This window comes from Pelophylax lessonae (assembly GCF_965119305.1).
Source record: "Pelophylax lessonae genome assembly, chromosome: 8".
NCBI lineage: Eukaryota > Metazoa > Chordata > Amphibia > Anura > Ranidae > Pelophylax > Pelophylax lessonae.
In genome coordinates this window covers 231,798,328-231,811,497 of record NC_138775.1, presented here as the reverse complement: position 1 = coordinate 231,811,497, position 13,170 = coordinate 231,798,328, and the positions used below count along the sequence as shown (strand labels likewise).

At 40.2% G+C, this 13,170-nt stretch overlaps 1 protein-coding gene across 2 annotated transcripts in view; it reads right to left on the bottom strand.

Annotated features, from left to right (window-relative positions):
• ASTN1 (astrotactin 1) overlaps positions 1 to 13,170 on the bottom strand; it is an 808,141-nt gene that overhangs the window by 72,300 nt on the left and 722,671 nt on the right. For both annotated transcript variants that reach the window (XM_082264783.1, XM_082264784.1), the window contains exon 15: positions 4,845 to 4,949. In XM_082264783.1, coding sequence (XP_082120909.1) covers positions 4,845 to 4,949 — 105 coding nt within the window. The remainder of the gene's footprint in view (positions 1 to 4,844; positions 4,950 to 13,170) is intronic.

The following is a 13,170-nucleotide window of genomic DNA, read 5'->3' as shown; positions in this document are numbered from 1 at the left end:
TTCATCCGTTCAAAAAACGTAAAGGAAGGAAAATCGGATGTCAGCGGTGTCATCTGCTGACATCCGCAATGCCATAGACTTACATTATGTCCGCATATCATCCGCAAACGGATGGGATGATATGCGGGCATACGGAGCGGATGACAGAAATGTCATCCGCTCCGTGAAAAAAAAAAAAAAAAAGGACCACAGCGGAGCTCTCACACGGAGCAGCCGTGTGAAAGAGCCAAACTTTGTGTAGCCCCCTCTGAACAAAGCAAGAGGGAATCACTGCTATAATGTATTCATTGTTGTGATTATTTCAGCTTGAGCTACAGAGCTCTGTTTAACAAAGGTTTTTTTTTTTTTTTTTTTAAGAACAAAAATAGATTCCCTTTAAACAGAATGCTTTTGCCTACGGTCATTTAGCTTTAGGGATTAAAGTTATGTTAAAGGTTGAGCTTCAATGTTGGAGGAAGGAATGTCTTAAAGTTTAAATACAGTTTTGCTAAAAAATAGATGCTATCTAACTCCACTATTTCTTAGGAACAGGAAAATGTGGGGAAATGCAATACCTCTCTGTGGGTAGCAAAATAGCCAAATACAGAAAGACAGCACATAACAGTGTTCTTTGATTATTAAGCTTTAGTTAAACAACATGCAATAACTTCAAAGCAACCCTACATTTGCATATCAACCTGAGTCATATCTGTGACTGGGGCTGTGTAAGGCTGAAAAGCATAAGCAGAGTTGGTTTGACGTTGCTACTGTAGATGTTCTTTAAATAAAGTTTTAAGTCCAGGTAAAACCAACACATTTTTTTTTCTAAAGTCATGTATGTATAATTTTTGATTGATTTTTTTTTTCAAACTCTTTATTTATACAAATATGTATCCAACAAATCAGTACACAAGAAAATATCAGCAACGTCTCATAACAGGTTACGTTTCATATAAGATAGAGACCTCCGGGTTCTTATCCAGGCACTGCACGCGGTAACTGACATGTAGGCGCCCATTCTCTGGCTGAAAGAATCCCACCAACCTACACTCTGTTTGCACTGAAGTACAGCAACCTTCTAAGCACCCATTGACTGTTTTTAGGTCCTTTCATACCAGGACACAATCCATGTTCTTTTGCTGCCTTACCTGCTTGCCTGTACTGCTTTATTATGGCCACAGGGACATCATCCTGCATACCTGCAGGGCTTAGCTCCTCAATTTTTCTAAGCAGCCACTGTGTTCAGAACCTCCTTAACTTAATTAGATTGATTTTTTTAAAATATATTTTACAGCAAATGTGCTTCTTGCGTTACCCTCCTCTGCTCTAGGCTGACCCAGTTTACAACCACAGCCCTCAACACAACTGACCACACACATGCTTTTGGTACAGAGGACAAGAGGACGCGCATCTGACCAGGTCTGCCTGACAATGCTGGGCAACACTGGTACAGCACTGGGTAGAGTGGTCAACCACTGGTGCCTGCAATGTCATATTTAGAAACCCTGCATATCTATAAAAGTAAAGTGGAGTTAAAGTGCTTCCACCTCTAAACAAAAAAATAAGTACAAATAAAAAAAAGATACAGCTTGCAAAAGAACAGTGAAGTTAGGGTTTATATTAAAGTGTTGAGGTTAAAGTTAAGTGTTAGGGATGATGTTTGCATCTGTGCTTGCATGGGTTTCCTCCAGGTACCCTAGTTCCCTCCCACATTTCAAAGACATTTTGGTAAGCTAATTGACTCCTGTCTAAAATCGACTCTATTATAATATTCTACTGAGCACACCCAATAATACAATATTAATAGTTTTAGTGGTTATGTTAAAGTGGTTGTACAGGCAAATTTTTTTTTTTTTTTTTTACCATATTGCAGTAATGTACATAACCGAGTGCCAACTTGATTCAGTGGTGTGCACGAGAGCCCAGCCTCCCTCGGCTCTCTCGCTCCTTATCGGCTCAGATCCAGCAGCAGAAGACATTGGCACAGTGTGTCTTATGGACACTTAGAGCAGGGCTTGGAGCAAGCAGCTTGCTAATCAGGGGAACTTGGTGGGGGACTGGAGAAGAGGAGGATCGGGGCTGCTCTGTGCAAAACCACTGCACAGAGCAGGCATGTATAACATAACATGTTTGTTATCGTAATTAAAAAAAAAACAAGCTTTACAATCACTTTAACCATGTGTAATGGGGACGGTTTGCCCGCACAGGCAAAGCGAATTACCCATGCTTTGCTGCATGCTTACAGTCGATTGTACACAGCAGGAGCCTGTCAGCAAGTCCTGGTCAATAATTCACGGCTGGGACCTGCTGATCAGCTGTGTACAAGCACAGCCCAGAGCTCTGTATTCACAATCAACACAGAGCTCTGTACAGAGAGAATAATGTCTCTGTTTCGTAGATGTAAACGTAGAGATTTATGAGTAAAAGAAGCAAACTTTACATATTTTACACATAGTTTGGCACACATTTAACTCCTTGATTGCCCTAGATGTTAATCCCTTCCTAGCCAGTGTCATTAGTACAGTGACAGTGTATAGTATTATGACTGATCACTGTATTAATCACTGGTGATGTCAGTGGCAGTTAGTCAGTTCCCCCCAGCATCAGCTAGTGCCCGATTGTCCGTTGTATTTTCCCACTATAAGTCGCTGATCACCACCATTAGTAGTATAAAAAATATATCCAGTATACTGTATATACCATGGTATGTAGATGCTATAGCCTTCTTGCAAACCAATCAGATACACTTATTGTGATTTTTTTTTTTAATCAAAGACATGTAACAGAATAGATTCTGGCCAACATTTATAAAGAAATTAGATATTTTACATTTTTTTCTTAGATATGGTTTGTAGCAAAAAGTAAAAAATATTGTTTTCTTTTGCAAAATGTTTTTCATTTATAAAGCAAAAAATAAAAAACCCAGTGGCGATCAAACACCCCCAAAATAAAGTTCTAGTTGTGTGAAAAAACTGATATAATATTCATTTGGGTACAGCGTTGCAAAAAATGGCCTGGTCATGAAGGGGGTAAAATCTTCCAGAGGTCAAATGGTTAAAGCAAGACTACAGTTGTTAGGTTTCATGTAATTTAGGGGCCCCAGAACCTTTTGCCATAATGTGTATGTATACTCAGCATATGTTTACATTATGGCATGCTTTCCTTATAAATGCTTTTTGAGGACCCCTGCTGATTGGGTGAAACTTGTTGAGGCGGAGTTTGGGATATACCACTTCCGGTCTGGGTAATATCATTTCCGGTTCCTTTTTACATTCCCTATCCATTCCGGTTAGCCTCTGGGGTTGTGGGGGAGCCGAGCGGGGAAAGTTCATACACGCTCTGCATACTGGTGCCTGTTAGGCTCCATTAAATGTGAGTTTAACAAAGTTAGGAGTTAGCGTATGTGTGAGCATATTCACTCTGAGCTCAATTTTGATGTCAGGAACCCCGAGCCATGTAAAAAAGGTACCACATCAAATAAGGTAATACTTCTAATTATTCAAATAAAAAATATCCAATAGCTGACAATGCTAAAACACTTCTAAGTTTAATCTGCTACAATAATCTAACTTAACAAGCTTATTTAATAAGCCAAGGAGAAATGTTCTATCTGCAGTAATGCTTGGAGGCCATCACTGTTCCCTGATAAATCTGTTCTACTCCGATCAAAGGTGATTGGTTGCTGTGGGTCACTTATCTTTGAACATTACCATTCCACTTTGCATTGCCTTAAATAATAAGTAAAATGAATCTATTGCAAATAGAGATGTGGGCACACCCACAGATAGAAGATGGCAGTAGCTTGACAGGACACCATTCGATGAAAGGTTTTTGTACATCACTCTATAAATTTCATAGTACATATTTTCCTATCATTATATATGCTGAGAACTGCTGGGCATCTCTTTGCACTTACAATACAAAACAACAGGGAATTAGATTAGACTCTAACCCGCCGACAGACGTTTCATCTCTCTTTGGTGTTCCATGGTTATCTGTCTTTGATGGATCATTCCAAATACATTGTTCAATTACTACCCAAATGTGTCAAAATCTGTAGCAATTTTAAAATACTACTCTAAACTATGTAGAGGGGCCAAGTCATAGATTCATAATTGTACAATTACTACAAAGTTGCACATGTCATTAGAGGTTACATGCATCGTTACATTTTTTGAAGCTTTAAGAATTCCTAGCTCAGGAACAGAACAGTAGCAGGACCCTTTAATGAATTAGCTTGCCTTTCATTTTTTTTTTTTTCATGTATTTTGCTACAAACAGCTCATTAATACCATCACAATTGTGTATTATTTGCTGAAAAATGAAGAAAACACATTTTGTTTTCTAAAATATATATGTTATAATTGATCAGCCTATTTTCCTTCACGGCATTTTTGCTTTTCTGCATCTAAGAACACAAGGTCAATTTTAATGAGTGGGATTATTTCATCAAATAGCTCACGTCCTCATAAGGAAGCCTTAGCTAGCCAGGTTACAGGACATACGCAAGCAAAACTGAACCAATTAGTGGCACTGACATTTTCACTCATTTATTGTGGTTATAAAAATACTTTATAAAAGAATTATATTTTTTTACTCCTTCCAAAAGTCTATTCTCATTGGTCAAGGTATGGTGAACTTGCTGAACATTTCAAGTCACAGCTCAAGAAGGTCAGCTGTGGTTGAATTTAGGGCATCATTAAAACTAGACGACTAATGCACTCCTAGGGGATTATTGAAGAGCTGTCAGAATAATGCTGACTAGTACTAACTAGGTGCTAAACCTTATGTACAGTGATATTTGCTCAGTATTTATCGTAAACACACATCCGTTTAGGTGTTGACATTTTATCGAATCTCCTTACCTTGGGAGACAACTGGCTGGTTAAGTCGAACATGATACATAACAGACCGAACAGTCCAATGTTGAATTAGAGGATAGCCAGTCACTTCACTGAAATTTACCATGCCTGAAAGAGAGGTAAAATAGTTATATAGTATATGTATAAAGTATATAACTTCATAATAGTGCATTACTTTGCAAACATTTTTCTTTCCCCAAAGTCTTCAAGGGGTGGTTGACACTTGTGCAAAGTTGGTCATAAATGGTCAGACTGGACTATTTGGCTCACAGCACATTTACTCATCTGTGCTGCTGGGATCATGGGGTTCCATAGTCAAAATTGGCTGGGACCCCTTTACCATCTCTTTTTGTAGCACCTGGCAGTGTGAACTGTGAAAATGCTGTCACTGATCATAGCATTATGTATGCCTAATTTAAGAAAAGGTAGCAGGAGAAGTGTCATCATAGTTAGTATACTTATAGAGAGCAGTGGCATGGATATACATTGTCATGGAAGAGCAGCAGTGCATGAAATTAAAGTGTTAGTAAGCCCAAGAGCCTGCATTCACTATATCTGGTCTCCCACAGTGCACAGAACATGGAAATACAAAAGTTTTAGTGAATATAAACTAATTACCTTTTTTTATCAGCAGTTGGAGCAGTCTTATGACTTCTATCAGTATCTGGTTAAAGCTTTTAGGAGAAGTTTTCTTTCTGCTCTGACTGTCCTATAAGGCTATAGGACCCCTGACCCTCTGTCTGGACAGTGATGATTGGCCCTGTGCTAATCACATGCACTTTCCAAATAAAAACTAAAGTGAGCATGTGCAGCTTGTCCCCTAGCCTCTGTTCTATCAGGAGATGGTTTGGGGACTGTGGAAGAAGGGGAGGAACAGAGAAGACAGGATCTAACAGCCTTTTTACACAATCCAGAGGATTAACCCCTTTAGGTTCCACAGTGAGTATAACAAGCATGCTTTACTGCATATACAGACTGATTTTACTATTGTGGGATTAGTAACACTTTAACTTTTAACCTTAAGAGAAGTAATATTTATAATAAACAACATCTAGGTATTTTTTATGATAACTGTCAGGGATACAGACTGCAGGCATCGAGCAGCAGAGATGGTCAGATCACCGTAGCTACACTTAGGAAACTAGGACCAGACTATATAGGATCTAAGCAAGTTAATAACAGGGAAATAAAACACAAACGATCTCCAGCAAGCAGAAAACACAGCAAACATGAAGAGATACTGTAAGTGAACCATAAACCAAGTGACAAAAATACCTAACAATCTAATTATAATACAATATATACAACATATACAAAATTAGGAACACAGATTACAGGGTAAAACTGGAGGTGTAAGGAAAGGAGGGAAACCAGGGCCAAGGTAGAGGTACAAGACAGAGGCAGGGTCAGGCTGTAATCAGGTTTATTTTTAAACAGCAAACAGTTTCTGCATTGCAAGGCAAAACACTGAAGTACCAGGGAACAGTAGTGGAGGGATTAAATACCCTCCCAGGAGACACCTGTTATTGGATGACGGAAATCCAACTAAAATCAAATTCCTCCTGTATTGAATTGTATTGTAACTGTACTGTCTTCCCTCACATTGTAAAGCGCTGTGCAAACTGTTGGCACCATATAAATCCTGTATTATAATAATAATAATAATAATAATAATAATAAAACAGCTAAACACATTTTCCAAACAACACATGCTGTAATAAGCAATGGGGGGGGGGTCTGTGAATTACAACTGTCCTGATGATTTTTAGACTGCAGACTTTGCCTCTACAGTCTCTCAAATTGAGTTACTTTCAAGCTCTATAGCAGTCATGTAGGCTACCTTGGCTATGCTTACACCACTTATGCCACTGCTGTTGACCAGACCTGCTATTCTGCCTACTTATGCCAACTTTCAAACAATTTCAAGCCTTTAATGATGGTGAATTAAACAATTTAGCAACCTCCAACCATTTTTCTAAGATCTTTAAAATTATCTAAGATGTTGGTAGGAGGTTACCCTGATCTATTTGTATGTTTTCTCGCCATCATTTTTTTACAATACAGAGCTGATACTGAGGTGATTAAAGGCTTTAACAAAACAGCTTTAAGCGTGGCAAAAGCTTGCTGTACCCCTTGCACCAAAGGTCAAAGTCAGAGTTTTTGACCTGAACCATTCTCTTCATTAGGGTAAAAAACTTTCTGTGCCAGAGGATTCCTTTAGACCCCCTCCTTATACCTGAGAATGATGTCAACCCAGCAATGTGCATGAGAACAATGGCTGTCTTCGCCCTCCTCCTTCTCATGCTGCTGTCAATCAAACCCTGTGACGAGAGAGCAGAGGGCAGGGCTGAGTTGCCCGCTGCCCTGTCTGTGCCCTGTGGGGTCACTCCCTGAAGAGGTGGAGCCAGGAGAGCTGGTGTGGGACCCAAGAAAAGGAAAATTGGGGGCTGCTCTGTGCAATTGCACAGAGCATGAAAGTATAACATGTTTATTATTTTCCTTCTTTTTAAAAAATCATAGTTTTAATATCACTTTAGAATTCACATCTCTGTGACAATGGGCATGCTCTGTATTTGTAAAATAAGGACGTTATACAAATAGAAAGGGCAAAACAAATATACAAAAAAAATGATATAACAATAGTTACAACAACAAAAACAAGCCTAAATCATTATAGCTTCCTTAAAGGGAGCTGAAGATAAAAAGATAAAAAAATTGACCCATTTGTTTATACCTACTTTGATTTAACAAAATCTTGAAATTGTGGTGTAAGTAATAAGATTCTCAGGGCCTCTTTGTAAAGCATGTAAGGGCAGGCAGTTGAACTTGCAGATTACATACCATGTACTGTTCGCAGTAGCTGCAGATGAACTGTACTATGTGGCTGAGGCTAAGAAACCACCTGAGATTCATTCACTGCATGAAACCATGTGTGAGACGCATAGACCAGTGAGAGATCCTTGATAACTTTATAATGATCATTGTGAGCATAAATGCGAAGAAGTGTGAAATTACCCCTCTGAGCACAAATAAGATTAGGAACTCGTAGCCATTAATTTAGGTCTTAATTGATCAGAATTATGAAATGAGCCACTCTGCAAATTTGTGATATCGCATAATCCATCTGAAAACTGGTGTGTGAAATACCTTCAGAATTATTATTCATTTGGCAAGTAATCCGATTGAGGTAATGCCATCTCAATACACATCAGCAAGATACATGTGTGTATTGTTGCAAAAAGAAAAGAATACTTATAAGTACAGACTGCTTCAAACAAAATCCATTCAAATACAGAATTATAATATAATAATAACCATAGTTCTAAAAAGCACACAATGTGCAAGTCCCTTTCCTATGCTAAGAATCGTCAATTTAACCACTTGCCGACCGGTCACGTTGACCGTACTGCGGCAAAGTGGTTCGTTATCGTCCAGCGACGTAGTACTACGTCGCTGGACTCCTCCCCCTGTAGGCGGCGCTCGCGCGCCGCCGGAGGCGCGCTCCCACTGTTTTCAGTCACAGCGGGAGTCGGGCCAGGGGGGGAGCGGCGGCGATCGCCGCTGCTCTTCCCCGATCGTCGGGGAATCTAGTTTGGAGGTCCACCCGCCTGTGTAAACAGAGCGGGCGGATCTCCTAAGTGACAGGGAGTGACAGATTGCAGTGTTCAGCATAGCTGAACATCAGATCTGTCCCTGACTCACTCAGTCACCTCCCCCCACACACGTTAGTAAGCACCAGGCATACATTAACCCCTCCCTCTCCAATAAAATTAACCCCTTCCCTGCCAGTGTCATTTTTACAGTAACATTGCATATATATAGCACTGATTACTGCAGTAATGTCACTGGTACCCCCAAAAGTGTCAAAAATGTCAGTCAAGGGTCCGATCTGTCCGCCGCAATGTCGCAGTCCCGCAAAAGAAATCGCAGATCGCCGCCATTACTCATTAAAAAAAAAAAAACACCAAAAATGACAGAAATCTTTCCCTTAAGGCCCGTACACACGTGCAGATTGTCGGCCGAAAAGATTCGGCCGACGACCGATCGGCCGATTTTCGGCTTGTTAGTATGATGCTTCCGACAGCCGACAGGGCACTTTCGGCCGAACAGAATCTGTCGTGCAAGCATTAAAATTTTTGTATGCCGACACCAGAACGGCCGATTGTTCGCCAGTCAGTACAGATTTCGGCCGACAGACAGCAGATTTGCAAGACTGGGCATGCTCAGAAAAGAAAAAACACAGGGAAAGTTAACCATCACATGACATCACTTCTGCAGTCGGCTGTTGTTGGCGGACAAAATTAGTGTGCAGTCTTTTGCACTTTTCAGCGGACACGACAGCCCGGGGACAAAAGACGGCCGATCGTTCGGTCGACGATCTGCACGTGTGTACGGGGCATGAGTTAGTAAACGCAATAACTTTTGCGCAAACCAATCAAAATACGCTTATTGTGATTTTTTTTACCAAACATAGGTAGCAAAAAACAAATTGGCCCAAAATTTAAAAAAATTTAGATTTTTACATTTTTTTTTGGGGGGGGGGGGGGATTTCATATAAAAAAATGTTAAAAATATTGTTATTTTTTCAAAATAAACGCTGTTTTTTTGTTTATAGCGCAAAAAGTAAAAATCGCACAGGTGATCAAATACCACCAAAAGAAAGCTCTGTTTGTGGGAAAAAAAGCACGTAAATTTCGTTTGGGTACGGTGTCGCACGACCGCGCAATTAAAGTCGCACAGCACGGAATCGCAAAAAGTGGCCTGGACGTAAGACAGCAAAATCCTCCGGTGGTAAAGTGGTTAAAAAAAAGGCCCATTTTTGAAAATAATTATGTCAGTTGATAATAATAATACAAGCAGAATTGGGAAGTAACAAAACACTGTCAAATGACACATGCATACTGCTTCTCCCAGCACAATGCAGTACTTAGTGCTTTGGACTATGTATTTTGAGGCCCGAGAACTGTCAGTTTGGGAGGTGTAGGGGATGCTTATCCCAATGTAAATACTGGTTTCCTGAAAGATAGAATTTGCATTAACCTATGATAGATATAAGCATAAATGAGGCAGCAGTGCAGGTGAGCCCTGGTATTCGCTTTCTTGTTCTGCACAAACAAATTGAATTTCCCAGCACACTTACCAGCTAGCCTGCAAAAAAAAAAATTACACTATCTAACAATAGTGTAATTTTATTTAACAGATGTTCAATACTACAACATTTGCAAATATAGGGGGGAACCACACTGCCTTGTCACTGCTCCTCTGTAAAGTGCAGTCCTAACTCTGATGTTTGAGAATCTCCATGCTGGAGCATACAAAGCAATGGATAAATTAAGGGTAGGTATGCCTGAAGGCAACCCATTCCTCCTTAAAAATGCAAGGACACACCAGAAGACCAGCAAAGCACAATGACAGCTTAAGGCATCCAAAGTAGAAATGGGCTGCCTCTAGGCATACTTGCCTGCAATTTATCTATTGCTATACAGTATATGCTCCAACATGAAGATTAGTCTTGTGCACGATGGAAAATGTTGTTTCGTTTCGTTTTTATTCGTAAAATACATAATTTCGCTCTGTTCAATTATGTTAATTTGTGTTTGGATAATTAGTTATTTCTGTAGAGTATAAATATTCCTTATAACGATTCAAATAATTTTATTGTTTGATTGTTTCATTTTTAAAAAATGTGTTATTTATTCATGATAACGATTCATAAATTTGGAAAGTTTGTTTATTGAATCCATTAGCACACACACAATGACAATATCTCTTCTGCTGCTTTTAAAAACTCATCTCCTCTACTTAAAAACAATACAACACCCTTCTCACTCACAGGAATGCATTTTGCCAGTAATCCAACCTCCAGCACAAACTTAATCAGTTGACTGGACTGTAAGATTTACTCCAAGTCGATCTGCTGTTTCATTAGAATTAACGAATCATGCCGAATCCATTCATTATTTTTGTTATATTTATATTTTTTTAATAGTTATAAAAGCTAGTATTCTGAGTTCTATTATATATTACAATTTTATTTTGCCACATTTGCACAACAGAACTAGCACTCTACCAGTATATTGCATTTAATAATAACATCCAGGGATACCAGTGCCTTTTTACCTTTTATCCAGTTTAGTTATTGTAATTTTACAATTAAAGGGGCAGCAGTTATAGTACGGTTTTACCTCCAAGAACCAGGCGCCTTCACACTAGTATATTGATTTCAAAAGAAGCTAGTAACTGTGCTGGGAAAACTCTTGTTTTGTGTTTGCTGTGCAAAGCCCTTCCATGTGCACCTTACTTTGAAGGATATTTATAAATTGCTGTGGTTGCCGATTTTGTTTAGCTTGCTGTCTTGTTCTGGCCGCACCCCAATAACTGTGATCATGTACAGCTCATGGTCAAGTAAAGACAATGATGTCAACACTGTATAGCCAATTGCACAAAATGCTGCATGATCATGAGCTCTTTCTATTGGCCCTGGGCATCACAAATCATTTTTAAGCACTGGTAAGATCCAACATAAAGGGTTAATAACTGGCCCTGTATGGTGATAAGAAGCACACCTATTTAACCAGCATTGTTTTGCAGCAAAATTCTACTTGTATTGCTACACCACCATCTTCAAATATATCCAGTGGATGGGCAGACATGTCACAGGTCTCTGCCAGTTCCCAAATACTTAAAAGAGGCCAGCAGCCTCTTCTAAGTATTTATCATATGCGGGATCCCCCTATGTGTGCACAAACATGCCACTGGTTTCAGTTATGTGGGACCTGGCAGAGACATGTAGAAAATCTGTAAATGACTGGTGGATCATGCCCATGCACAGAAATGCTGCAGATCTCTGTGAGATCCTTGATACTTAGGAGAGGCCAATGGCATGTCTGTGCATGTGAGGGATCCTGCTGAGAACATGCGCCCCTGATTAAAACTGCCTTCTTGATAGTGGGAGGTGGACATACCATGAGACAGTGAAGAGATTCCTTTTGTCGCCTTTGCTTAGGCAAGGAATCCCAAAGTGGAGCACAGCACACCAAAATAGTATTGATCGGGGGTGGAGCTAGCCTTGGACCGAGATGGACACCTCTGACAGCACCAGGGATCCATCCGCACAAAACAAGCTGCAAAGCCACCATCTGGACTCCCCAGCACAGACATCTCATCCCAGAGACTCCACCGACAATAACGAGGAAGCGGAAAGAAGACCGGACAAACTAGCGGCCTTTTTCACACACAGGCCTAGACAACATGGCGCCAGCTCCTCTGCATCCACCCCGTCCAGTACCCCTCAGTAGCGGCTCCACAATGGTAATACACCAAAAAGAAACATATTACCTAACATCCAACACTACCCACATCACACTCCTAGTCCAGGTCCAGAGAAGGCGCGATTTAGGATAGATGGATTCAATCCTAGTCATGAGGTAAGCCTGGGCCTAGACTCAGGGGATGACACTAGGGAGCTCCCTGATTCAATTCCCCACCAGCAATCTGCCAGTACTGGACACAACCTTAAAAGACATGTTAGTCTCCCTGAGGAGTTCATTACATGCTGACATGCTGTCCTGTTTACAAATTTGTGGAGCTTCAAACAGTAACCTCCAGGATGGATCATATTGAAACAAAGATAGGGGAGTTTGCCACCACTATTAATGATTTGATAGATGCCCAGGAAAGCAAAGAGGATGAGATGGAGGTAGTTAAAGCAAAGATTGCAGACACTGAGGACCGCTCTAAGAGGAACAATTTAAAAATCAGAGGAGTTCCTGAGTCAGTACAGCAATCAGATCTACGCAAATATATTCCACAATTGTTCACCTCCATTATACCAGACCTCACAGAGTTAGACATTACTGTGGACAGAATCCATCACTTGCCTAAACCTTCCTACCTTCCTGACAATGTGCCTAGAGATATTATGCTACGCATCCATTTCTTCCATGTAAAGGAGTGTCTAATGTCTGCATCACACAACAAAGCCCTTTTTCCTACACAATACAAAGATCTGCAATTCTTTGCTGATCTATCACAATTCACCCTTCAAAAGCGTAGGAACCTTAACACCATCTCTAAACCGTTGAGGAAACACAAGATCTCTTACAAATGGGTGTTCCCAACCAAGCTAATCATCACCAAAGAAGGTAAAGAATATGTGATAGATTCCCTTGCCAAAGGTCTAACCCTGCATAAGTCATGGTATATAATGCCGGAAGAAACACCCCAGACTTCCAAAACACTCAACCCTGAGCACATTGGGGAGGACTGGAGCCGTGTCACTTCTAGAAATGCTCATAAGCATACAGCTAGCAGCCATACCTTTACATTT